The following is a 27,424-nucleotide window of genomic DNA, read 5'->3' as shown; positions in this document are numbered from 1 at the left end:
TTCATAAGATATGGTGTGTAGCACATAAGCCAGCATCTTTCCATATCCCACCCCTACAACATGAGATTGGCAAAGACAAGGTCTTCAGAACAGGGGTGGGGAACCTTTGGTCCTCCAGATGTTTCTGACCTACAACTCCCCTCATTCCTGGCTATGCTGGCTGGGGCTGATGGGAGTTGGAATTCAGCAATGTCGAGGAGGACACAGATTCCCCACTTCTGCCTCAGAATGTAGTGGTGGAACAGTCCTATTTCTCTTTCTGCTCCCTTCCTTTCATGAAAGATAATTACTCGGAACAAAAATGGGGCTATTATGTTATTTCAGTTTTCATGTGTTAACCTAAGAGATCCAGATTAATGAAGAATTTACTGTTTTTAGATATACTGCATGTTTAAAACTACATTTACGTATTCATCAATCATCTTCCAGATCTAGTCCTTTCTTGAATTATAGTTCTGTTTAAACTAATGTTTATTCCAGCACCGAGCCTACAGCAGAAGTGTTCTATTTCTAGGCTCACTGTTTCTTTGTATTTTCTATTGTTTAAAGGGCAGGGAGGAGAAAAAGTTGTATAATAACTATTTAGACAAAGAGAATTTTTGCCCCACACAAGGCATAATTAGCTTATGAGCACCTCTAGGGACATGGGTGACGCTGTGGTCTAAACCACAGAGCCTAGGGCTTGCCGATCAGAAGGTTGGCGGTTCGAATCCCCGCGACAGGGTGAGCTCCCGTTGCTCAGTCCCTGCTCCTGCCAACCTAGCAGTTCAAAAGCACATCAAAGTGCAAGTAGATAAATAGGTACCCCTCTGGCAGGAAGGTAAACGGCGTTTCTGTGCGCTGCTCTGGTTTGCCAGAAGTGGCTTAGTCATGCTGGCCACATGACCCGGAAGCTGTACACTGGCTCCCTCGGCCAATAAAGCGAGATGAGTGCCGGAACCCCAGAGTCGTCAGTGACTGGACCTAATGGTCAGGGGTCCCTTTACTTTTACAGTACCTTAAAATTGTTTATCTTCTAACAAAAATATGTAGCTTCTCCCTAAGATCATCCTCTGCACCTGAGGATTGGAAAGTAGTCAGTGTAACACCAATTTTGGAAGAAAAAAAATGGCTCCTCAAAATTCCAGGCAGTTACCATCTGTCCTGATTAAACTGGTGGAAAGCATTGTTAAAGATAAAATAACCAAGCACATTGAAGAACAAACCTTGCTGAAGCAGAATCAATGTGGCTTCTGAAAGGATAAGTCCTGTTTCTCTAAACTTGAGAGTGAAAAAAGCATACAGACAGGGTGACCGAGTTGACATAATGTCATTTCAGCTTTCAAAAAACTTTACCTCTAGCTCACTGTATACGGTTTGTAAGAAACAGAGACAAGATGAAGAAGGTTGATGTGGAAAAATCACTGACTAACAGGGCTTGGCATTTAATTTTTAAAGACATGTGGGTGAACAAACCCTGTTCCTCACAAGACTAAAGGAAGAAAAAATCCCTTTACTCAATGACTGCTACAGAGAGCTTTTCTTCTCGAGGGGGGAGAGCTGCAGAACAGAAAGTGAACAAAAGATACCAAGGTGCTAACAGTAAAAATATTTCTGTGATCTACAGAGATCAACAACCTTTCCACCCAACTATCAAAGTACCTATGGTTCCTTTTCCAAGACAGGTGAATCAAAAGGTGTGGAATGAGCTCAACCTGTGCTTATAACATATTTTTAAAATAAAAATCAGTGCAAGTTCTTTCTTAACTTAGTTTCTTAAAATCAGTGATACAACATCTAGGAAGTAACTAAAGTTTCACCAAGGTTACATTTGTATTTTTACTCAAGAAGTTGGAATAAAGTTGGAATAAAATCTTAACTGTAAGCATGAGCCATGAATGTGCAGGCCACAAATCAAGATAGAATAAAAAAAGTACAAGATTCAAGAACTTATTTCTTATTAAGTTTGTCTAGTATTATGAGTACTTAACCACACTTTAAAGTTACATAATATTAGGTAGTTTTCCTTTTATCCTTAATCCTGAACTAAGTACCAGGCTCTATCATAGATCTCCTGTTTATGTTATTCATAAACAATGTGGGCTCAAAGGAAACCATCATTCAAGTTTGCAAGCGGCACAAAATGATTCCGGATGGTGAAAACCAAAGCAGTCAGTTAAGAGCTCCAAATAGATCTCTCCAACAGCATTAAGGTCAACAAAATGGTAAATTATATTTAGTGCAAGCGCAAAGTGATGCACGTGGAATGGGAACTGGCTATGAGTATCCAGGAGAGTCACCTTAGGATTATAGTGGGTAGCTCAAAAAGTCAACTGTGTGGGAGGTAGCAGTAAAAAGAAGAAGAGGAAGAGGAAGAGGAAGAGGAAGAGGAAGAAGAAGAAGAAGAAGAAGAAGAAGAGGCAAATTCCATGTTAGCCCAATATCAAGTCTACTATACAAGCCTATGGTACAACCATGTTTGGAATAATGTGTATGATTCCAGTTGCCCTGTCTCAAAAACAGTAACACAGAGATCCATCTTCCCATTGGATTGATTTCAGTACTTGATTGCACTGACCAAGGGGGTTATAGGGCAATTCTGATAGCTTATGTTTTCAAAACCAAAGAAAGTATGGAGGAAATTTAGAGAATCTTGGCAGGCTCCAAGAGCTGCATTCTTTCATAAGGCAGTCAGCTGTTTTCCCCCAATCATAGCCTAGGGAACCATCGGTCTGAAGATGTCATGGCTTCATGTAGCAGACTCCAATGTAACAATGTAAATAAAGCAGCGTGAAAGGGTTTTGCTTAAGGAATCTTGTATTTCAGCATTTTTTTAATGCCCTTGCAAGTATTTCCTTCCTTTTATTTTTTAAATGCCAAGTTCTGGTTTCCTCCATAATTAATTCATTGTTTAAATTACAATTCTGTTGCCCAGCATTTTTCAAGCCATTTCTCATCATGTCCACTCTGGCACATGAACACCTGACTAATAGTTAATGCTGATAAAGAGGAGTTATATGAAAGAAAATCAAGGTATTCCAAGAGAACCAAGTTGTAGTTGTTGTTGTTGTTTAAAAAACTGATCCTTAAGAAATGAATGGGGTGTAGAGTGGGAAGTTGAATAGTAAATCCACAAGCCTCCATCCCCTCTCCTCGCAATGACACAAACACATGGCAAACAACAGAACTTGACTGGCAGGCTATAAAATACTCACTTGAATATTTTTCCCTGGCTGGAGTGTGTCCTTGAACTCTGATAGGATAACATGGGTGTGCATAGAAACTAGCCTATCGTACAAAGGTCAATTTTACATTTGTCACTCTGCCCACTTTTGCCTATGGCATTTGACTCTTGGAAAGTTGTCCAGAAAGAATGCAAACTTGAGGCACGGAAAGGTTCCACTCCTGCGTTCTAGATCAAAGGGAAGTGACATTTCCCCACCTTTCCCCATCCAAATCCCTCAGTTGGCACAAGAGAACCACCTATCTAGAGCTGAAGAAGCTATCATAGGAAAAAATAGCATAGGGTGACAGTTTCTCTCAAGTCATCACTCTGTTCAGCCAAAGATATCACTGAACTGGGATCCAAACTTGTTTAAGATTCAAGAACCCTTCTGTGCCAGTAAATGAGGATCCTTCATTATTTTCAAGTTCTCTAGCGTGCTTAATAAGTTGAATCTTCTAGCATGCCTTTGTCCTGTCCGAGAACAGGACATGAGTTTGAGCCCTACAAGGATCAATGAAGAAACAATATATTTTTACCACCTAAATACTGGTTAACTGACTTTGGATGTATCCCTGCTAGCATAGGCGAGACCACCATTTCTCTATAGGTGATTTGGTGTGAAATTCATCAACAGAAAGTCACGGAGTAGATCCAAGCATTTCAGTGGAAATGTCTCCAACCAGAGTAACTTATTTCTGGTATTCAATGGGAAAAAATATTGGATGGAAGATATTTTTTTGTTAATTACAACATTATTGTGAACCACCCTGAGAACTTTTGATGAAGGGTGGTATATAAATCTAATAATAATGAAAATGATAATGATAATAAATTCAGCTTAGTGTATCTCAAATGGTGTAGGTCTGCTTTAGGCCTATTATATTATTAAAGTGATTCAGGCCTAGGGGCTGGATGAGATAATCCAGGCATAGGCAAACACGGCCCTCCAGATGTTTTGGGACTACAACTCCCATCATCCCTAGCTAACAGGACCAGTGATCAGGGGTGATGGGAGTTGTAGTCCCAAAACATCTGGAGGGCTGAGTTTGCCTATGCCTGAGATAATCCATGCTTACTTTTACAGCGTCACAATATTTCTAACTGTGCTGTAAATGTACCTAGATGCTAGGTATTTGGATTATATGAGTGGTTTACTGAACCCCAGCCTGAAAACATAAGACCATCATCGTGGCATACAGGAGATAACTACTGTATACCCAAAGTGGCTAAAACAGCTGCCATATAAAATTTACACCAACCCGAAAGCTGTAATAAAAACACAGACCTATTCTAGGACAAAAAAGCACAGTACCCTCCTTCTTTAAAAGAAGAAAGGGAAGCCATCAAATATAACCAAAGTGCAACATTCTACTGTGTTCTTTCCACTTGGATAGAAAGCAGAATTGAAAGGAGTAACAAAAATGTGAAAAATTCTCTGTATGGGTCCTGAGATACAAACATCATGCAGCAAAGCGCTGCAGCCTTGCTTTGAAATGGATGGAAGCAGTTGGCTTTGTGCCCTTTCAAACCACCTCAGTCAATTGGGTATCAACATAACCACACACAACTCATAATGCGTTATTACTTACAACTGTGCATATCCCCTTGGAAGTTTAGTGGATTTGTGGCCATCTTTAAATGCTGACAAGCAATAAAGTAGTAGACTAAACCTCTGCATCCATCATAAAGCTTTACGGCCCTCTGCTGTTAACTGCTTCGCATGTACTTTATTTACCTCAGGCTTGAGCATGGCTAGCTCATTAAAGGTGTTCAGCTGCCTTGTGAGCTCTGCCATTTCAGTCATCAATTTTTCCATGCGGACATCGATTTCTGCCAGAACTTCTGTCGTGTGAGCAGTGGCCAGTGCTTCTTGGAGATCCACCAAGTGGAGAGCTCTGTGCTCCTCTTCACAAACCAGGCACCGTACTTTGTCGAACTCTTGCTGAATGCACAGCTTCATGGCACCTTGTGTCACCTGAAGTATAAGAGAATAATGGGCTTTTTAAAAGAGAATTTATGACAATTTAATCTATTTCACGTTTAAGCAGGAATAGTATTGCGATATGGAACCATCCCAAACTCAGGGAAAAAAACCTAAACAGATCCCTTCAAAAGTCTGGTAGAACAGATACGTTTTCATATGGTGATAGAAACTCATCAATGTCAAGGCCAACCACGGCTCCTGGGAAAGGCAATACCACAGTCAGGGTGTCACTACAGGGAAGGTCAAATCTTACATCACCACACTATATCCTCTGGTGGCACAGCAAGACACGTCCCCCCCCCCCCCGCCTTCAGGGCCTGAATCTCACTAGTTTTAAAATGGTATTAAAGCTTGCTTGATAATGTTGAAGGATCAGGTGGGCACTATTCTATGATTCCAAGCATGGGTAAACTGTGGGCCCTTCTTGTGGATATTATACACCCCAGAAGCTCATTTAACAAGTCATCCAGGGAACAGCTTCTTGTGGGGCAGCACCCACACTTTGGAATACCCTCACCATGGAGATTAGGATGCCACCAACAATTTACTCTTTGAGGTGCCTCTTCAACCAGGCTGCTTCAGGATTGCTGAACATTGTTTTTGCTGGTTTTACAGATGGATAAAAGGTATTCTTGTTTTTAACTTTGTGCTTCGTTTTAATCTCTCTCTTTTTTGTACACTGCCACAATATCTTTGAATGATGGGCAGATTATTATTATTATTATGAAAAATAAATAAATGAAAACGTGGGTGCAAAATTATTTGAATAAACAAGCAAATGGCTCATCTTTCTTCCAGAAATAGTGGGTAGTTTATAAATTCTTTAAATAAATACCGTAAATAGGCTGCTGCTGAATCATTTAAATAAATGACCCAATGATTAATATTCTTCCAGAACTTTGCAGAGTAGCTGTTGGAGAGCTAAAATGTGTTCATGGTATTAAAAAAAAAAGGTAAAGGGCCCCCGGTTAAGTCCAGTCTAAGACGACTATGGGGTTGCGGCGCTGATCTTGCTTTCTGGCTGAGGGATGCGTTTGTGGCTGCGTTTGTCCACAGACAGCTGTCCGGGTCATGTGGCCAGCATGACTAAACCGCTTCTGGTGCAACGGAACACTGTGACAGAAACCAGAGTGCACGGAAATGCCGTTTACCTTCCTGCAACAGTGGTATCTATTTATCTATCTGCACTGGTGTGCTTTCGAACTGCTAGGTTGGCAGAAGCTGGGACAGAGTAATGGGAGCTCACTCTGTTGTGGGGATTCAAACCACCGACCTTCCAATCAGCCAGCCCAAGAGGCTCAGTGGTTTAGACCACAGTGCCACCTGCGTCCCTAGTGTTCATGAGAGGGAAGGGGATCAATGAGTCCATGTACTGTGATCCAAACCCCTGGGACAAATACCTACCTTGCCCACTTCCGCAGCCCATCATAGACTTAAACTGTTTATCTGAACCTAGGGTAAAGAACCTTTGGCCACCCAGCCATTGTTTGACTACAACTCCCATCACTGACCACTGGATCAGCAGGCTGGGACTTATGGGAGCTGGAGACTTCTGGGACTTATGGGAGCTGGAGTCCAACAACAGCTGGAAGCTCAGAGGTTTCCAATCCCTGCTCTCAACAAAGAGAAGAATGGGAGTTCCCTGAAGGGTGAACTTCAAAAGTAGAGTCTGCCAAGCAAATCTCATCTCAAATCAAATCAAATCTGAATTGAGGCAGAATATGTTTTTAGAAACAGTAGAACATCGACTTCCGGTGAAGGTGCGCCAGAAGCAGGCTGCGTTTAAGACGCTCCGCTCAACTTGGAGCGTTAAATTCGATAGCGTTTGTCTTCGAGGGGGGGGAGTGGCGCTAAACACCCCCCCGAAAAAAGCGGGAGTACGGGTCTCCCGCTAATATAGTGAAAAAGCGGCGCGAAACGGCGGAACTGCGTAGCGGCACCGCTTTGAATGGTGGAGCTACGGAGAGGAGCCAGCGCAAAATAAAGAACAGACGACGCTGCAGCGGCGCCCTAGACCCTGCCTGGCGAGCACCAGAGCTCTTCGGCTTGGAGATTAAACAAGAGCTACCGACCCGTGAGTGTTGAGATTGCTTTTATTGGACTTTTAAAACAGACTCCGGGCGGGCGGTTAAGCCGAAGGAACGCCTAATATACCGCTGATAGACTTGCTTTGAAAGCCCTGCGTGTGGGGAGAAATTTTGAGAAGGGAGGCAATCACCAAGACAGCGTGGTGGAATATTAGTGAGAGAAAATTAAAATAGACGCTGCAAGGACAGATAAGAATTGTCATTAAAGATGGAGACTTGCCAGTAGCTGACTCATGTCGGTGTGTTCCTTTCCGGCGTCATTGCGGAAGTGAAGATAAAGGAACAGCAACAATAGAAGCGGTGAGAGGAGAGACCAGCAGAGTTAATCTCTGAAAGATACACAGCGACACCCAGTGGATTGAAGTGGTAACTGAGGCTCTTTCTTTCTTCTTTGCTGCTCTCATTTAAAGACATTTTGCAAACTGTGTATGAGACAGCTATAAGACAAATACCCACTCAAATTTTATTTCCTTTATTTTAAAAAAAAAAAAGAGAGAGAGAGAGATGAGACCCATTTAAGGAAGAACATAAGGGAACTCCCAATTAAAAGGGGAAACAAGGTATCCGGATTGAAGAAATTAAAGAGAATTAAAGAGAATTGAAACACAAAGAGAACATATAAAGTGAAAATGGCAGGCAGACGACAGAATACAACAAACTCAACAGTGACAGCAGGTAACCAACCAAGAAGACAATCAATGAATAATGAAAATGATGCTCTGGCTGACTTAAAAGAGCTGATAACTGAAATGAACAAAGCATTAAATGAGAAGTTGGATACAGTGGACTCAAAAATTGAAAAATTGGACTCAAAGATTGAAGGAAATTCTAAAATGATTGCTGATTTGACAGGACAAATAAAAGATCTACATTGTAAAAACAAAGAACTTGAGAAATCGGTTAAAGATCTAAATGCCAAAGTAATTAAGCAAGAAGAAGTAATTAAGAAAATGACAGTGGAAAATAGAGAATTAAGGAGGACAAAGGAGAAAGAAGAGGAGGAAAATAAAAAAATAAAGAAAGCACAAGAAGACCTAGCAGACCAACTTTCATTACTTGAGATGAAACAGAAGTCCACGATTCTACGGATGAGGGGCATTCCTGAGTCAGCAAATGAGCAAATAGAAGAAAAAATAATTAAGGAATTGTCAAAATGGTTGAGCGTCAATGAGGAGGAGTTATTGATGGATGTGGATAAGATCTACCGAATCAGATTAGACCGGTCAAAGAACATCAGAGGCCCCGGGGATTGCATGGTTTTTTTTAACTCAATGTTACTCAGAGACAAAATACTGCAAAAGAAAAAACAAGAAAGTCTGATAATAGACGGGAAAATCATCTCTATATATAAAGAAATTCCCAAGAGGATTCGGCAGAAAAGACAGAATTATAAAGTATTGACGGATGCCCTATCGAAGCAGAACATGTGGTATGTCTGGGAGTTCCCAGAAGGGCTCACGTTTACATTCAAAGGTAAAAGGAAAACGATCAGATCGGCGGAAGAAGCGGAAAGATTCTATAACAGACAAAAGAAAGAACTGTTTGGGGAAGAAGAAGAGAATTAAGACGAACTGACTCTAATTTACAAAGGCGGATAATTTAGTTACCAACTTTTGATTTATTTCTCGTGTACATGATGGAATTGTAAACAATAGTTGCCCACCCTTATTGCTTCCCCCCCACACATAATTTCTCCCCTTCCCCTTTTTATCTTTAATCCCTCCCTTCCCCCTTTCCCTTCCCCCCTCTTCTCTTCACCCTCCCTTTCCCTCCCCCCTCCCCCCTTTTTCTTCTTCTTCTTCTTCCTTCCTCCCCCCTTTTGGTTGCTCCTATCCCTCTCTCCCCCCTTCCCCCCTTTCTTTTTTTTTTTTCTTCTCCTTTTCTTATCCTTAAGAGTTTTTTTTAAAATTAAGCCGGCATTGATAGCCTACAACTGGAGTGACATAATAAAGTTATGAATTTAAAAATTATTTCATGGAATATTAATGGACTAAATGATAAAATTAAAAGAAATAAGACGGAGCATATATTGAAAAAAGATTCCTGGGACATTATATGTCTTCAGGAAACGCATGTATCCAAAGATCATGAAAGGGTATTAATTAATAAGAGGTTAGGTACAGAATTTATATCATCCGACGTGAAAAAGAAAAGGGGGGTGGTTACGTATGTGAAATCTAGTATAAAGGCCGAAAAGATATTCCAGGATAAGGAGGGAAGGATGTTGGGAGTGCGCTTGACGTTGCCGACAGGGAATGTGACAATAATTAATATTTATGTACCAAATGGATGTAAATTGGATTTTTTCAAGAAATTAGGGAAGAAGATGGAAGAATATATAGATGAGGAAGAGGTAATCTTACTAGGGGATTTTAATGGAGTTGTATTACCGCAACTGGATAGAACAAAAGGAAAAGGGAAAAATAGAGGTAAATTACCGGACGTTTTTTTCAATATAATAAGTAATTATGAATTAAAGGATGGATGGAGAGTAAGAAATCCCGAAGAAGAGAAATTTACATATTATTCTGGGGCTAAGAAGTCGGCGTCAAGGATTGACATGATCTGGGTGTCATCTAAATTAATGTCTAAGGTAATAAAATGTGAAATACTAGCAAAATCTATAACGGACCACAACCCGGTTATGGTGAGAATAAGAGAATATAACAGATTGATTAGAAGATGGCGATTGGATGAGAGAATTTTAAATGATGAAGTATTTGTTGAAAAGGTTAAAGGTTTGTTGAAAGAATTCTTTAAAAATAATATTTCAGAAGAAATAGATTTGACAACAACATGGGATGCAAGCAAAGCCTTTATTCGGGGCATATATCTTCAACAAAAAAATAGGGTTAAAAGAGAGAGAGAGAAAAATATGGAAGATGTTAGGAGAGAAATGGAGGAGAAGGAAAAGGAGTTAGCTAAAAAACCAGACGATAGGAATTTGGTAATGCAGATTAGACTCCTACAAAATAAATTATCCACATTGACGAGCCACGAAATTGAGAACAAAATAAAATGGATGAAACAGAAGACATTCGAACATGGGGGGAAAGCAGGAAGGCTTCTAGCATGGCAGATACGTAAGAGGCAGAGTGAAAGAATGATTACAAGTATAGTAGATAAAGGGAAAAGGTTGAATAATAGAGAGGATATACAGAAATGTTTTGTCAAATTCTATAAAAATCTGTATAAAAAAGAGAATATTGATGGAGAAAAATTGGGAAACTATTTTACCAAATGTGATATAGGTCAAATTAATGAAGAAGAAAAGGAGTTACTTAACAAACCGATATCAAGACAAGAAATGTATGAGGCTGTTAATAGATTGAAATTGGGTAAGTCACCCGGAACAGATGGTCTATCAAGCCGGCATTATAAATTGTTTTGGGAGGAGATAGGTGGTGTGTACCAATTGTTAGTGAACGAAATTTTAGAAAAGGGAGTGTTTCCAAAATCATGGCGAGAAACATTTATAACATTAATACCAAAGAAGGAGGGAGAGAACGACCAGGTGGGATCCTTCAGGCCGATCTCTCTACTTAATGTCGACTATAAAATCTTCAGTGATATCCTAGCCGGAAGATTAAAAAAGATACTAAACAGGATCATTGGGCATGACCAACAAGGCTTTTTACCAGGGAGAAAAATGTCAAATAATATGAGAATTTTCCTAGATTTAATTGAATATCTAGATTGGATGCCTAGCAAAAAAGCAGCTTTTATCTTCTTGGATGCCGAAAAAGCCTTCGATAACTTGACATGGGAATTTATGAAAAAATCATTGGGGAAAATTGGAATAGGGGGCAAATTTATAGAGGGGATAAACGCAATTTACAGCGAACAGAAGGCAAGATTGATATTAAATGGAGAAATAATGGAAGAATTTGAAATCCAAAAGGGTACCCGTCAGGGATGCCCTTTATCTCCTTTGTTATTCATTTTGTCAATTGAATTTCTGTTAAAAGACATCCAAGGAGACAAAAACATCAAGGGGATAACATTGGGGAAGAATATTTATAAAATTAAAGCCTTTGCTGACGACGTGATCTTAATGTTGGAAGAACCATTGGATTCGATAAATAATTTAAAGGAGAAATTGCAAAAATATGGGGAAGTGTCAGGCTTTAGAGTTAATATGGGAAAGACCAAGATGATAGTCAAAAATATAGGGAAGAAAGAAATAATGGATTTGGAGAAGATTACAAATTGGGAAATAGTTAATAAAATTAGATATTTAGGAATTGTTGTTACCCCCAATAATATAAATTTGTATGAGAACAATTATCTTAGAGTATGGAGGGAGATTAAAAAAGATTTGGACCGTTGGAAAGAATTAAACTTGTCCCTATCAGGAAGGATAGCAGTGATCAAAATGTCAGTGTTGCCGAAGATCCTGTTTTTGTTTCAAATGTTACCTATCATAGGAAAGAAAGAAATTTTTGATTCGTGGAGAAAAGACCTAAGCAAGTTCATCTGGCTAGGGAAAAAAGCGAGAATACAATATAAATTATTAACAGACAGCAAGGAGAGAGGTGGCTGGGGGGTCCCGGATCTCAGACTATATTATGCCTCCGCATGTTTTTGCTGGATGAGGGAATGGATAGTACTAGAAAATTGTGAACTCTTGGAATTGGAAGGGTTTAGGAATAATAAAGGATGGCACGCGTACCTATTGCAAGAAAACAAAGGAAAAGATAAAAGTTTTATAGATCATATAATTAAAAAATCGGTATTTAAAATCTGGGAGGAATATAAAAACCTATTAGAAGCAAAGACGCCCTGGTGGGCGTCACCATTAGAAATGACAACGATGAGTGGCCGAGGTAAAAATAGAAAATGGCCAACCTACCAGGAATTAACAGTAAAAGAAGGGGATCAACTTATATTAAAGCCATATGAAGAAATTAAACATCATTGTACAAGTTGGCTACATTATTTACAAATACAAAGCTTATTTAAAAAATATAAAGAAATAGGATTTAATGAGGGCAAATCTAAATTACAGGAAATTTTGATTGATAATACGGCTAAACCACTGTCTAAGATGTATAAATTTTTATTAGAGTGGGAATTAAAAGATGAGGAGATAAAATCTGTAATGATAAAATGGGCTCAGGATGCAGGAAGACCAATCTATAAAGTGCAATGGGATAAATTGTGGAGATCGACAATGAGATTTACAGCGTGTTCAGGAATTAAAGAAAATATGATGAAGCTCGTATATAGATGGCACCTGACGCCAGAAAGGCTAGCTAAAATCTATAAGACAGAAACAAAAGAATGCTGGAAGTGCCAGGAAAAAACTGGTACGTATTTTCACTGTTGGTGGGAATGTAAGAAAATATATAAATTCTGGAGTGAGATATATGAAAAAATGAAGAAAATGATAAAAATTACGTTTGAAAAGAAACCTGAATATTTTCTATTAAGTTTAATCCCAGAAAGTATACCTAAAGATAGAATTAATATTTTCTTATATGCGTGTGCCGCGGCGAGATTAGTACTAGCTCAGAAATGGAAAGGAACAGAAACGCCAACAATCCAAGAGTGGCAAATTAAAGTAGTAGAGTTTATGAATTTAGCAAGAATGACGGCGGCAATTAGGAATATACCAAAACAGAGAATAATAACAGAATGGAGATACGTAGAAGAGTTTTTCAAAAAAGAAAATATCAAAACAGAGCTAGTGATTTGTCTGGAATAGAGAAAACATGTAGGAAAAACTTAGTTGGATTTAACAAGAGGGAAAGCAAACTAAAAAGGGAAATAATAGCAAGAGAAGCGATATGTTGGCGATTGGAAGCCAATTTTAATTTAAAATGAATGGATTTGATGGAGATAGGCCCATGTGTTAAGATCTAAGCTGGGGCTAATTTTCCTTCTTCTTTTTTTCTTTCTTTTTTCTTTTTTCCTTTTCCTTTTTTTTTCTTTCCCTTTTCGTTATGTTATGTTATGTTATATTATTATGTTATGTTATGTTATGTTATGTTATGTTATGTTATGTTATGCTATGTTATGTTATGTTATATTATGATAGGTTTGCCTAAGTTGATTTTGTATATTATTTGTAGTCTGATGGATTTAATTTATTTAGACCAACCTTGATTTGTTTACTTATGTTGATTAAGTTACGTTGGGTGGCTTAAATATGTAGTTATGTTATTTATATTACTTGATATACTATAGTATTTAAGTTGCCAAGTTATTTTATGTTATTAAGTTACTTTAATTTTTTTTTTTTTTTTGGTGTCTGTACATCTTTTAAAATTTTCTAATAAAGTCTATTTTAAAATTTAAAAAAAAAAAAAAAAAAAAAGAAAAGAAACAGTAGAACATCAAGTATTATTTCTTAAATGAATCTTGTCTTAAGGGAACAGCAGGGTGGATAAAAATCAATGATTTTTTTTAAAAAAATAAAAAAAATCGGATTTTTTTGATTTAAATCGGATTTTTTTGATTTAAATCGATTTTTTTGATTTAAATTGGATTTTTTTAAAATAAAATGCTTTTTGAGGAAAACATATTACCATCCAAAGGTTATTCCATCATGAAATAAAGATTAGTTTTTTTAATTATGTAGTATAAGGTTGTACTGTATATGTTTAATTTTGGGGGTAAATAAATTCCATTAATCCATTCACCTCTTCCAGAGGTTTTTGTAAGATTATTGGGCAGTTTCTCTGCCTACAAGATATTATCACAGGTGCTTGGTTTACTTTTGCAGTTCTCAAAACTGAATTTGACTCAACAGAGATCACATGCCTCTTCTTCACAGCAAAAATGTTATAACATGAACAGAGTTGAGAAAAAGACCTTAATCCTATTGTTCTACAAACCTATGAATACAGAAGCAACCCCTTCAGTGCTAAGTTTCAAGAAGTTCAGTGAATAGAATAGAAACAATATTTTTCTGATTGTTTGGACAGTATTTAAGTTTTTCATGTGTAGACTGGGCTGACAGTCTAAGTTTCTTAAAATATATATATTTTGTTTTTGTTTAGCCAAATTAGTTAACAAACATGGATGTTTGTTTAAGCAAATAACATTTGCTGAAATGTTATTGTTTCAGTTGAATAAATCTATTTAAATTGTTATTATTAAGGTAATGATTATTTTTCTCCTTCCTAAGTACAACAGTAAAGTTGTCCAAATATGAATGATTAACCTATTAAACTGGGGATAAAAAAACTAATATGAAAAGTTGTTATTCTAAAAATCTTCATCTACTTGCATAATAATGTTATACCAGCAAGAATTAGTCTTTATGATTTAAATCAACTATGATTTAAATCAAGCCTTACTGACTAGTGATTTAAATCGTGATTTAAATCGTGATTTAAATCAGTTTGATTTAAATCAAATCCACCCTGGGGAACAGTAAGGGGTTTTTTAAGTACATCTTTAAATGTTGTGAAAATACGAAATGAAATGAAATTTATTACGGTTCCACACCAGATTCAATTGTGAAAATATCAAGTATTATTATAGAACACTTACACAGTCCAACTTGTGTCTTAAATGAACCATAATTTTTTAAAAATAAAATAAAATAAAAATTAAGGCAAAATATGGCTCATTATCACCTTGTAAAGGATCTGGTTCAAGAACTGGCAAGTAATAAATAAATAATGTTTAAAGAGACATCTCAAGCTGAGAAAACGAGCCTTAAACCAGAAGACAGCAGCAATGCAGTCACTGTGCCAGGTCAATGTTAGCGCCTCCCCGAGAAATTTCTGCTAATCCTGAAGAATATCTGATTTCCTCCAAGCGAGAGCCAAAAACTCGATGCATAAATTCACGCTTCTTAAATTGGATAGCTTATTTAAAGAGTTAAGAAAAAGTCCTAGATTTCTTAACAGTTGAGCTTTGCTCAAATTATCCTTTTTTACACCCTCACTCCCAACTTCTATCCTGAGGAGGAGAAAAAACAGGTAAGCGTTTTGTCTTCTAGTACAGTGCAGCATGTACAAAAATACAGGTCATATTTCCACAGGTTGAGCCAAATGTTGTAAGCTATTGACGCATAAGACCTGAAGTTTCATGGCCAGCAGGAGAGAGAAGAACTGCAACAGTGAAGGCAAGCAAGGCTGATTGCAGCTGTAATGGCACCTCTGCAATCTGCAGTGGGACAAAGCTGGAGAATTTCTGAAAACAAGCTTTTCCCACATCACACCTCTACTGTTTTATGGAGGAATGAGGTCCCTCATGGCTCATCCTTTTGATTCCTGTTATGTAGATGTGAGAGAAATGGAACGTATAGACCAGGCACCCCCAAACTGCGGCCCTCCAGATGTTTTGGCCTACAACTCCCACGATCCCTAGCTAACAGGACCAGTGGTTGGGGAAGATGGGAATTGTAGTCCAAAACATCTGGAGAGCCAAAGTTTGGGGGTGCCTGGTATAGAGCCATTCTTAGAAGCAGTTCAGATCTGACTAAATTTCTGTGTGAAGAAATCTTCACATAAAACACAGCATGAAATCCACATGTACAACTACAAATGACAACTGCTGCAGGGGAGCAAGACCTCTACTTAACAAAAAGAAAGAAATAATAATAATAATAATAATAATAATAATAACAATACCCTGCCCATCTGGCTGAGTTTCCCCAGCCACTCTGGGCGGCTTCCAACAAAGATTAAAATACATTAAAATCATGTATATCATGCATTACATGAAAGGAGTGTCCAACTAAACACCAGGAAGAAATGTCCACCAGTAAGAGCTGTTTGACAGTGGAACAGACTCCCATGAAAGATACTGGCCTCTCCTTCCTTGGAAGTTTTAAAGCAGAGGTTGGGTGACCATCTGTCACGTATGATCAAGTTGACATTCCTGCAGTGCAGGGGAGTAGACTAAATGACCCTTGGGATCCCTTCCAACTCCACAGTTTGATGATTCTACAATTCCTTTTAGATAACCCCCTAGGGGTAGGGACCAGTCAAACCTGTTCTTTGTAAATAGATGGCACCATATTCACAGCAGCAGCAAAAAAAGATGGGTAGCATGGCCTGGAAAGATCTAATGAAATAAATGCAAGGCAAAGTTTTCCCCCAATGGCACAGCATTTCAACCATAAACTAGGATAACTATGCTTTCTTCTTCCACCTTCTTCTTCTTCTTCTTCTTCAATCTCTAATATTCAATATTCAATTTCTAAACTAGTCAGAAAATGATATGAGCTGAGGTCGCAGGCCCCATCAAAAAGGCACTCATGGCACTTTCGTAATCACATTCCTCACTGCATGTCCATTGGCATAAAGAAAGTGCCATGCTATTGTGGTTTGAAAGACTCAGCAAATGCAAAACCTGCACTACTACCTAAGGTAACCTTCTTCCGGCCGGGACTTTTTGTACAACAAAATCGGAAAGCATTAAAACTGATCAGTCCGCTTCACCACTTCAGGACTGTACCATTTCATTCTGCTGAATGCATAATAGAGGACTGGGTAGCAAGTGTCCATTGGCTTCACCATAGCCTGCTCATCTGGAAGTATTTGTCAGAAGAACCACTGCACACAAGGAACTCATAAGAAAGTGGCAACAACCCAATGCATGTGCACTCTGATGCAAGTTCCACCAAGTTTAATGGACTTACTCCCAGGTGAATACGTATAGAACTGCAGTCTTAACGGTGCATTTCACTAGGATAAGTAGGCTAGAAAACAAACACTCCCGAGCCGGGGATGCTACTACGGTAACAGGGAAGCTGAGTATCTGTTTCCTGCACACCAAGAATACCTGCTAAAGAACCACCAACCCTGTTTTAAGAATGTGCTAGAAATGAAGGCTCTCCCACTAAACCAGCCAAAAAATTCTCTCCAGTTCTATCCCAATGCCTGTATGATTCCTGCATCCTAGTATGCAAATGCAAACTGGCTGCGAGTAACCTATAAAAACTGAAGCTGCAAATTGCAGATGGGCATTGTTTGAAACACAGGAGCAATTGTGCAGGCTGGCTGTGTGTGTGTGTGTGTGTGTGTGTGTGTGTGTGTAGACACTGCAGAGCAACCACATTATTTTTGCAGCACTTTAATTGTAGGTAAGGGGGGAAATAGCAACATAAAGCAAGAATATGAAAACAAAAACTACAGGTACTGGCAGAAGATGCCTTCTTTTGAAAAATGGCAATAGCTAGCACCGGATTTTTCCAGCGACTCTGCTGTCAGCAAGGAGCATAAGCCACGTTCTCTATTAAATTAGCACCACTGAATGATGACGAAAAATAAGGCGTTGCGCTGAAGTTGTCCTGGAAATTGCTCGTGAGGCATTCTGGGGGAGATGCACAGGTCAAGGGTAGGAAGCAGCAAAAAAGAGAATGCTGAAACAGCTCGCTTGCTTCAGACACATTCATCCTATTAGCCAGATATCCTGCCAGGTAAAAAGCCAGCCAGCATTTCACCTTCTCAATGAGGCATTGAAGCAACGGTGCAATTTCAAGGACAGTTCTAAAACCACAAATCAAAGCAAAAGCATCGTTAGGGATACTCATGTGAATGTACCTTTATTTATTTACAACAGTTAAGAAGTGCTTTCTCAGAAACAGTCTGAAACAGTTTACAGCATTTTTTAAAAGTCTACTAGTTGGAAGGGCTAAATGCCTACTTTAAAAAAAGGAAAGCATTCCAACTTTTTAAAAACCCTAATAAAGAGGCAGACTTTCTAACTTTTTCAGGAGGAGATTTCTGGGCATTGGGGCCCTGATCACAAGGTTCCTGCTTCTTGCAGCCATTGTCCCACCAGAAGGACTGGCTAGAGCAGTGCCGGATGACTAGGCCTTGACTGGCAGGACTCATACAAAAGGCAGCTGTGGGTTTTAAGCAATGATAAAAACAGCAACCCTCCTTGAATTATCCTCAAAAGCAGAGTGGTAGCCAGTGCCGAACCATGGGAATAATAGGTGATGGTCCATTAGTACCAAAGCTTCCAGGTCATCTTTAAGCATACTGTCATATAGAACACAGTGCAAAAATCAATTCTGAAAGTAACAGGAATATGGGTCGGTGTCTATACTATCCAAGAGAAGCCAGGATGGGCTTCTTCAATCTAAGATGAGGTTCTCTCAAGTCACAATAAACCTATGGTTGTGAACCACCCTGAGAACTTGCTAACAGGGTACCCTATAAGTTCTGTAAATATTACCTGTTACTTACCATTAACCCTCCTCCTACCTCCATAATGCTTAGCCTACACCCCCACCCCCACCCCACCTTGAGACATCCAAATTCTGTGAAACTGAAGCATCAAGTTGTAAACAAGCAGCATGCTAACTCTGAAAGCCTAAGGAAACAATTGCATATAAGGATCAACCGTTTTAAGCTTGCAAGCTTACCCCCAACCCACTCTCTAACATGCACTTGTGCCCAAGAAAATTGTGCCTACTTCCCCCCCCCCCCGCAGTTTGTAACCCGCTCTCCCTCCAAAAATACACTTGACCCTCCTTTTGTTTTAAAAGACTCATTAAACTGTTCAAGGTGAAAGTGGGGGGGGGGCAGCGAGACAGACATGCACAAAATCAAGACTGAGCCCATGTACCCAGGTTTTAAATCAGCACCAGGTGGTGATTCTTGCTACCCACCTATACAGATGGTTGAGAGGTGTCCTTGGATAGCTGGTGGGAAAGTGAACAGTGTTGGGGTGGGGGAAGAAGCTCAGCCAAGGAGCACAGGGGGAAATGACTATTTTATGAATGATTCTTTGGAAGAGTGATTTGCATTAACGGCTCTGAATATACGGTTTCCTTGATGCAGAGCGGTACAGCCATCAATATATGTCACTTTCGCTCTCTCCACAAGACGTTCATTGAAACTTCTGTACAAAATACAGAGGCAAAACAGCAACAGGGGGGAAAGCGCACCACCACACTGGTCTCCTGAAACATAGCCAGGCCTCTGCTCCAATTAAAACTAGATTCTCTGCTCATGAATCAAGCCAATTCAAAGAATTTCAGATTAGTCATTCACCGGCCTCCTGGCCCGTCTGTTTATAAAGCAATTTTGTTCCATTAGGAGTGATGTTTCTGACAACTGCTCAGCAAGCTCATTAGTTTGCTGTTCATTTGCCTTTTGATGGTACTCATCAGCGGCATCCGGACAACTTGCAGAGATATAGATGTGGTTAACGTACAACAATGGATTCATCAAAAGGGTTCTTTCAAAAAATAAAATAAAATAAAGGTGCCACATCTGGGTATACAGTACTGCCAACATCTCCAGAATGTGCCCACTTGTTCTGAAGGCTGGAACAGGTGCTGCCGTTTCCCAGTTCTGTTTTCAAAATAACTCAGCCCCCACACATGAAGTCTCAGAGAACTCATTTTATTCAGTGAATATGTTCCCTCCGCGCATGGAGGGCCTCCAGGTAACACTAAAGCTACATGAGGAATAGGCATCGTATTGCATTGCAGATGCTGTCACATCTGACTTCATGAATGATGCCACCCCACCAACAGCAACAGCTTTTTGCATTTTCCATAGCCACACCATAAGTCATCCAGAGAGACGCAGTTTTACTGCATGCTCTATATACAACCTAAACCAAGGAAAACTTCTCTAGGATCTACACAGAATGCTTAGATTTAAAACTCAGACCAATTCAGCAAAAAAAGTATTTCGGGTATACTGGACTATACAAAGTCTCTACAATAAAGCGCTGTTTAAAGCAACTAAATGCTGGAGGTGAAATGCTGTGTATGTCTCATTGAGGAATGCGAGGGCTTTTCCAGTGATGTTTCCTTTTTGGTTTGAAGTTGATGTCCATATTAATACTGTATTGCTGAAACCTCTGATATATGTGGATGTTTTAAATTACACATATACCAGTGGCATGGGGACTGGCAACAGGAAAACCCTATGGTCGCTAAGAGACATACTTTGAGCCGATAAGGAAAAAAACTCACCATCTATTATGCAATGGTGTGAAGACTTTAATGCCCTTGCTCCATCTGAACATTATTCTGTAAACACCTACTTTGTTTGGATAACATTCAGGCATTTGAGTGGCATATATCCACCTGTACATGGAAGTTAATATGGATGTAGTATTGATGTTTATTGTATTGTGAATCTTAAGGGACTACGTATATTGTTTTTGTTTTCCCCTTTTCTCTTTCCTGCCCTCTTTCTGTAATAAATTTACAATTTAAAAAAATCATGCTAACTTTATTCTGCAAAATTTCTTTTCCTCTTAAAAAAAAAAGAGGAAATGAAATTTTGCAGAATAAAGTTAGCATATACTGTGCCAGAATGTTGACTCTCCTCATTCTACTAAGCTTCTTTATGACAAGAGGTGGGGAACCTTCAGTCCATGGGATTAATTGGCCCCACTCGGCTAATTAATGTTTCCTAATTAATGTGTTTCAAGCCCAGCCATGGCCACCTGTTTTATACCTGATGCCATATATATGACATCAGGTGTGGGGCAAGTAAATATGCAGCTCCCCGCAGGCCCTGCCAATCAATGGTGCCTGCAAAGTCTTGTGTCTGCATGGTTTGCGTTGCAGGTAGAAGAAAACAGGTCACATGCATCAGTGTAATGTCAGGTAACTGGCAGCCGGCTGGTCTCACCCATCAAAGGTGGCCCTCAGGATATGGCTCTCTGGCACGATCCAATTCTCCGCTGCTGCTTTACATCAAAACACAAGCAGGAAACTTAGTTTCCCTGTACATCACTCATAATATGTGGACAGTGTTGACTTATTCATATAGAAACATGTCTATGTCCTCTTTGATTTCACAAACATTTTGGCAAACTGTATTCTCATAAACATAATGCATGTAGGAACACTCCCAGGAAACCAGGTCCCAGGGGAATTTGTAAAACACCTGTTGATATGAATGCATCTTTTCTCAAGACTTAAGGGAAGATTAGGGAGGCATGTCCACTAGCATGATTTAAAGTACGGTATAAACTCTCTCTTGGCCTTAGGTTTTCATAAGCGTTGTGCCAACTGCTTGCTAAGATTTCCGTTTATCTACTAAACACCAACTGATACCAACTCCCTAGAGAGAGCTGTAGCATAGATACATTTATTTTCATATCATGGCATTTTTGGGGGGGGGGAGTCACCCCTGCTCAGAATGAACCCATGTGTCCTATTTTGCTTTCAGCATCTGACAAGGTCATGGCGATGACCATATCCATAAGGTTAAGGCATTTGGGGTGAGATGGTTGGGGGGGGGGAGAAAATCTGCTTTCCAATTCATGGGAGAACAGCCTATGCCAATATTTTCTCTGTGCCTGGTCCACTACAGATCAATGGAGTGTGTATGCACATGGAGAACCAATTGTGCCAGGAAGATTGCAAATTGAATTACTCGACTGCTCTGCTCTGCTCTTTGGTACCAAGAGAGCTCTCCTGTCTGTATTACCTTTCCTTTCGCTGCATACATGTGCATATGCGCGCGCGCACACACACACACACAGAGGTTGCTCTGTGGCAAGTGGATCAGTGTGTTATGTCAGAGTAAAAAAAACACACAATGAGTTTCATGATTAAATCATTCTGGGTCTCTTCCTCTTCCCCAGAGTCTCTAGTTTAAGACACTTTCCTCAATGCATATAAGCCTATAAGGCACTTCAGTGCAATCTCAAGTGTGGGGACAATTGGAAGAATAAAGGTTCTGTCATAAGCAGCTCTCGGTTGCTTTATCTCCATTATCATTGCAAAGTCCTGTGAGTAGGTACCAAGGGCGCTTAAATTAAATGTCAAATACAATCTAGCACTGGAAACAAAAAGTGGCGTTGCTCAAGGGGAAAGAGCCTGGCAGCTTTGCTCTGCTTGTCAAAAGTGGCATTTGCTTCATAATTATCTGTTTGCACAAATGAATCACCATTTGGCAGCAGATATTGCTGAAGACTTGAAACAGCACGAAATGAATAAGAATTTTTTTAAAAAAAATTTAGAAAATGATTAAGAAAAAGCAATGTGGCCTGAAAAATTTTCTTGATGGTGTTTAGCTAAAGGTTTGGTCACTAAGAATAAAGAAGATAATGATTCAACACCTTCTCTCTTCAAAAAATAGTAATTGGGTGAGGCGATTTAGCTATATTCTCATCATGGTAGCTAAAACAGGGCAAGTATTATGGGTGATGAAGACAGAGGCTGCCAGAAAAACTTTTTCTATATACACATTCATGTGTTCATGGCAGCATATTCAGAAATCAAAATATATCAAGCTTACAGGAAAAGGCACATAAACCATTTGCAAACTAGCCAGCAGATGTTAAGAAAAATTTAAGACAAAGTTAAGACAAATTAGTCACAGGAATAGGGTTGGCCCTGAAAATACACACCTCAGGTGTCAAAGGCCAGGTTAACACCAAAAGCTGTATAGTGAAGGTTCCAACTATCATATTCTTTTTCAGGTGAGACAACTAGAACCACACACAGCATTCCAAATGCAGTCGCATCATAGATTTGTGTAACGGCATTATAATACTGGAACATTTATTTTCAATTTCTTTCCTAATGATCCCTAGCAAGGAATTTGCCTTTTACACAGCTGCCACACACCCGGTTGACATCTTCATCCAGCTATCCACCATGACCCCAAGGTCTCATTCCTGTTCAGTCACTGCGAGTTCAGATCCCATGAGTGTACATGTGAAATTACCGGTAAGGGGTTTTTTTTGCCTCCAATGGACCACCCATTCACTTTGCATGCTCCTTTTGGAGTTCTTTACAATCTTTTTTTCTTTTAACAACATTGAATAATTTTGTATCATCAGTAAACTTGGCCACGTCACCTCTCACTCTAAATCATTTATGAACAAGTTAAAAAGCATAGGTTCCAATATCAATCCTTGGGGGACGCCAATTTCTACATCCCTCCATTGCGAGAACTATCCATGTATTCCTACCCTCTGCTTCTTGTTACTTAACCAGTTCCTGATTCACAAGAGGACCTTGTCTCTTACTCCATGACTCCGTGACTGCTAGGCTTACTCAGAAGACTTTGGTGAGGTACCTTGTCAAAAGTTTTTTGAAAGCTGAAATGACATTATGTCAACTCGGTCACCCTGTCTGTATGCTTTTTTCACTCTCAAGTCATTCTAATAGTTTAGAGAAACAGGACTTATCCTTTCAGAAGCCACGTTGGTTCTGCTTCAGCAAGGTTTGTTCTTCAACGTGCTTGGTTATTTTATCTTTAACAATGCTTTCCACCAGTTTAATCAGGACAGATGGTAACTGCCTGGAATTTTGAGGAGCCATTCCCCCCCCCCAAAAAAAATTGGTGTTACACTGACTACTTTCCAGTCCTCAGGTGCAGAGGATGATCTTAGGGAGAAGCTACATATTTTTGTTGGAAGATAAATAATTTTAAGGTAAAAGTAAAGGGACCCCTGACCATTAGGTCCAGTTGTGACCAACTCTGGGGTTGTGGCGCTCATCTCGCATTATTGGCCGAGGAGCCGGTGTACAGCTTCCAGGTCATGTGGCCAGCATGACAAAGCTGCTTCTGGCGAACCAGAGCAGCGCATGGAAACGCATTTACCTTCGCGCTTGGAGCGGTACCTATTTACCTACTTGCACTTTGACGTGCTTTCGAACTGCTAGGTTGGCAGGAGCAGGGACCGAGCAACAGGAGCTCAGGGACCGAGCTCCCTGTCGCAGGGATTCGAACCGCCAACCTTCTGATCAGCAAGCCCTAGGCTCAGTGGTTTAACCCACAGCGCCACCCGCTTTACATATTACATTTTACATATGCGTTATTTGAGAACTCTCGGGTGAATAGCACCCAGACCTGGCAATTAACCAGCTTTTATTTTGTCTATTAGGCCTATAACTTCACCTCTCATCATAGTTATTTGCCTCAGTTCTTTAGACTCCATTCCTGAAAAAGTTAGCTCAAGGAACAGAGATTTTATTGTATTTCTTGATTGTTGCTATTATTGCACACTGCCTTGGGATCTATTTTGATGAAGGGTAGTTTAGACATCATTAAAAAATAAATGAATAAAATAAATGTCACAGTGCTAAATCCAATACAATTTTGAGATTAAAACATAGAACACATACAGCATCTTCAAAAGTGGCATTTTCTTATTTACCGTATTTAACTCACATCAATTCTAGAAGCTTAAAACTGACTTAAGATTCTCACGGTTCTTAAACCTCAGGAGCAAAACTCAATTTTGTACATGGAAGTCTGATGAGTAAAAACCACAAGGCATACGTCAATTGAAAACAGGATGTTTTGATGCAGTCAGAAATAGATGTTCCAGACAATTAGGAAGGATTATATGAAGTGAAGAAGGAGATACTGTAGTGGAGCTCTCTCTCTCTCTCTCTCTCTCTCTCTCTCTCTCTCTCTCTCTCTCACACACACACACACACACACACACACACACACCGCTCCTTATCAACTTGTTCAGAAACTGCTTTTTTCCAGAGCAAGACCATTGGAATTGAGTTCCAATCTAGATGTCAAGGGAAAAAACAACTATCTGACTTTTAGAAGACATCTGAAGGCAGCCCTGTTTAGGGAAGCTTTTAATGTTTAACAGACCAAGGTATTTTAATATTTTGTTGGAAGCCACCCAGAGTGGCTGAGGAAACCCAACCAGATGGGCAGGGTATAAATAATCAATTATTTGCTGGCCTTTAAAACCCTAAACGGCCGCGGTCCAGTATACCTGAAGGAGCGTCTCCACCTCCATCATTCTGCCCGGACACTGAGGTCTAGTGCTGAGGGCCTTCTGGTGGTTCCCTCGCTGCGAGAAGCCAAGTTACAGGGAACCAGGCAGAGGGCCTTCTCGGCAGTGGCACCCGCCCTGTGGAACGCCCTCCCACCAGATGTCAAAGAGAAAAACAACTACGTACCAGACTTTAAAGGACATGTGAAGGTAGCCCTGTTTAGGGAAGCTTTTAATGTTTAACAGACCAATGTATTTTAATATTTTGTTGGAAGCCGCCCAGAGTGGCTGGGGAAACTCAGCCAGATGGGCGGGGTATAAATAATAAATTGTTGTTGTTGTTGTTATCCTTGCTTATGTCTCCGACTAGTTTCATTCAAGATTTTCAGGATCTTAGAACTTTTAATTAAACAACAAAAAGGGCTGTTTAAGAGTTGGCAACAATGAAGGAGGTGCTGTTTCAGATGCAGCTGCTGGAACGCATCCAAGTCCCATATATAGAGAAAGGCAGCTAGATATTTTACTAGACAAAGCCATAAATCTTCACCCACCCTTTGCACAACCATAATGCTAAAAATAACTACAGTGCCTGTGGGACATCAGCATTTGGATTAATCAAGTCCTGTGATGCTAGCGGGAAATCTGCTATAGGAACAACAGCGCCGGAGGATTATCGGAGCCAGATTGTACAAGTCAAGGATGCGGCAGCATCCAGAGATTGAAGCAGTTTGTTTCTTTCTTAAATAGCTCTTCCAAGACAATTAAAACCAGCAGAAAAGGAGACAATTTCACGCAAGCACATAATAGCCAATTAGACGTGTGCAAGAAAGGAACAGAACAGGGTGGACTGTAAAGATCTGAACATAGTTAACGCCTTGGAGTTACAATCTCATTTACTTATACAGAATACTGAATATTCAGAGTTCCATGTTGAACAGCAAAGCTATCGATAAGAAACAGAGCTTCTTAAACACTGTAAGAGTGCCCTCTTTAAGCAAATAAAGGAGGCATTCTGGTCTGAGCCTTCCCAAACATCTCAACACAAGTTGCAGTGCTTGTATTTTTTATCATGCATCTTTTACATTTCCCATGACTTAGGTCCAGGAGGTGGCTAACTCGTGCCATTCCAGACATTGCTGGACTGCAACTCTCATCATTCCTGACTACTGGCCATGTTGACTGCAGCTGAAAGGAAATGTGACTTTGCAAATGTTGTTGACCAACAACAACATGCCCCTACTTTAAGGAGTCAAGCAGAAAATTTTTTGGAGAGCGGGGTGGATAACAGCTCCACTTATTTCTAGCTCAGATCAATTTTTTTTAACAAGGGTCAATGTCTTTTCTTCTTTGTTAATATTCCTCAAATATCACCTATTCTATTTAGTATTTTATTCTCTATTCCAACCTTCATCCTAAGTACAGCATGTGTAAACACAAAATTTAAAACAGCAGTTATATGGGGGGGGGGGGAAGCAGTAATCTATTAACACAAGATACAATGGTCAATCGCACCAATTTAAGCAGCTGTGGGGGGGGGGAGCAGGTTTTCAACTGGCATAGCTGCCAAGTTCTCCCTTTTTTAAAGGGAAATTCCCTTATGCTGAATAGGCTTCCTCGCGAGAAAAGGGAAAACTTGGCAGCTATGTCAACTGGTACGTAAAGCTGCACAATGTTGGCACCAACCTAACCTCCAAAGGGATTTTTTTCCACAACCTGGGTGATATTATTGAGAAAGCCCTTTTGACGGATAACCAGTTCCCCAGGCATCACTAAATATATCTGTCTTAATGAAATTAATCTCTTAACAGGAGTATTACAGTCATGGATTAACTGCCTTGCTTTTTACTGATGAATCAAGTAACATTTAAGCAGTTGGCAGGCCTAAATCACAATACCAACCCCTCCCCGTGTACAGCAACTTGTATTTATTAATTCTGTACAGATGGCCAACCTAGTTCAAGAGTGTGACCCATAAATCTTGCATTACACTCTATGATACTGTATTACACAATTACCATTCTCTTGACCCTGATGACGGCACTTCTCACTTTGACTTTGAAAGCAGAGTGAAGAGCCCACTTCATAATATTGGAAGGGCACAGACTACGGAAACCACACAGCTCCCGTGTTGGCACTCAGAAAGTCCCCCTTTGGAAGAGCACCGAGCACACAGCAGGTGCTTAAAAACTCAGATTGGGGGATAGTTTTGGAGGTACATACTCTGCACTTGACAGCTGACAAAAAGATTAACAATTCACTCTCTGAAGCGGGTTAAAGAATTGCAGAACACCAATGCATAGATTCAGAACTAGATAAATATTAATCTACTTCATTATAAAACATAATAAACATGCTACCTTGTAAGCCAGCGTGGGGAATCTCTGGCCCTGGTGCATGCAAAAAACATCTGACTTTTGTGTGTAACCTATGGTAGATAGGTTAAAGCCACATCCACTGCTCTGCCCACTTTTGCCCTGGGTCCCACTCTGCCTTGGGTCTCACTTACAA

The 27,424-nt window shown here is 39.7% G+C and overlaps 1 protein-coding gene across 3 annotated transcripts in view; it reads right to left on the bottom strand.

The window, feature by feature from the left end:
- Positions 1-27,424, bottom strand: part of TRIM44 (TRIM family member 44) — a 102,914-nt gene that overhangs the window by 59,976 nt on the left and 15,514 nt on the right. For all 3 annotated transcript variants that reach the window (XR_015949843.1, XM_035116243.3, XM_060274813.2), the window contains exon 3: positions 4,941-5,180. Coding sequence is in view for 2 of the 3 variants with exons in the window: in XM_035116243.3 (XP_034972134.3) it covers positions 4,941-5,180 (240 nt within the window). In the remaining variant the exon portion in view is untranslated. The remainder of the gene's footprint in view (positions 1-4,940; positions 5,181-27,424) is intronic.

Source organism: Zootoca vivipara, chromosome 1, assembly GCF_965207765.1.
Source record: "Zootoca vivipara chromosome 1, rZooViv2.hap1.1, whole genome shotgun sequence".
Taxonomy (NCBI): domain Eukaryota; kingdom Metazoa; phylum Chordata; class Lepidosauria; order Squamata; family Lacertidae; genus Zootoca; species Zootoca vivipara.
This window is presented reverse-complemented; position numbering and strand designations above follow the sequence as displayed.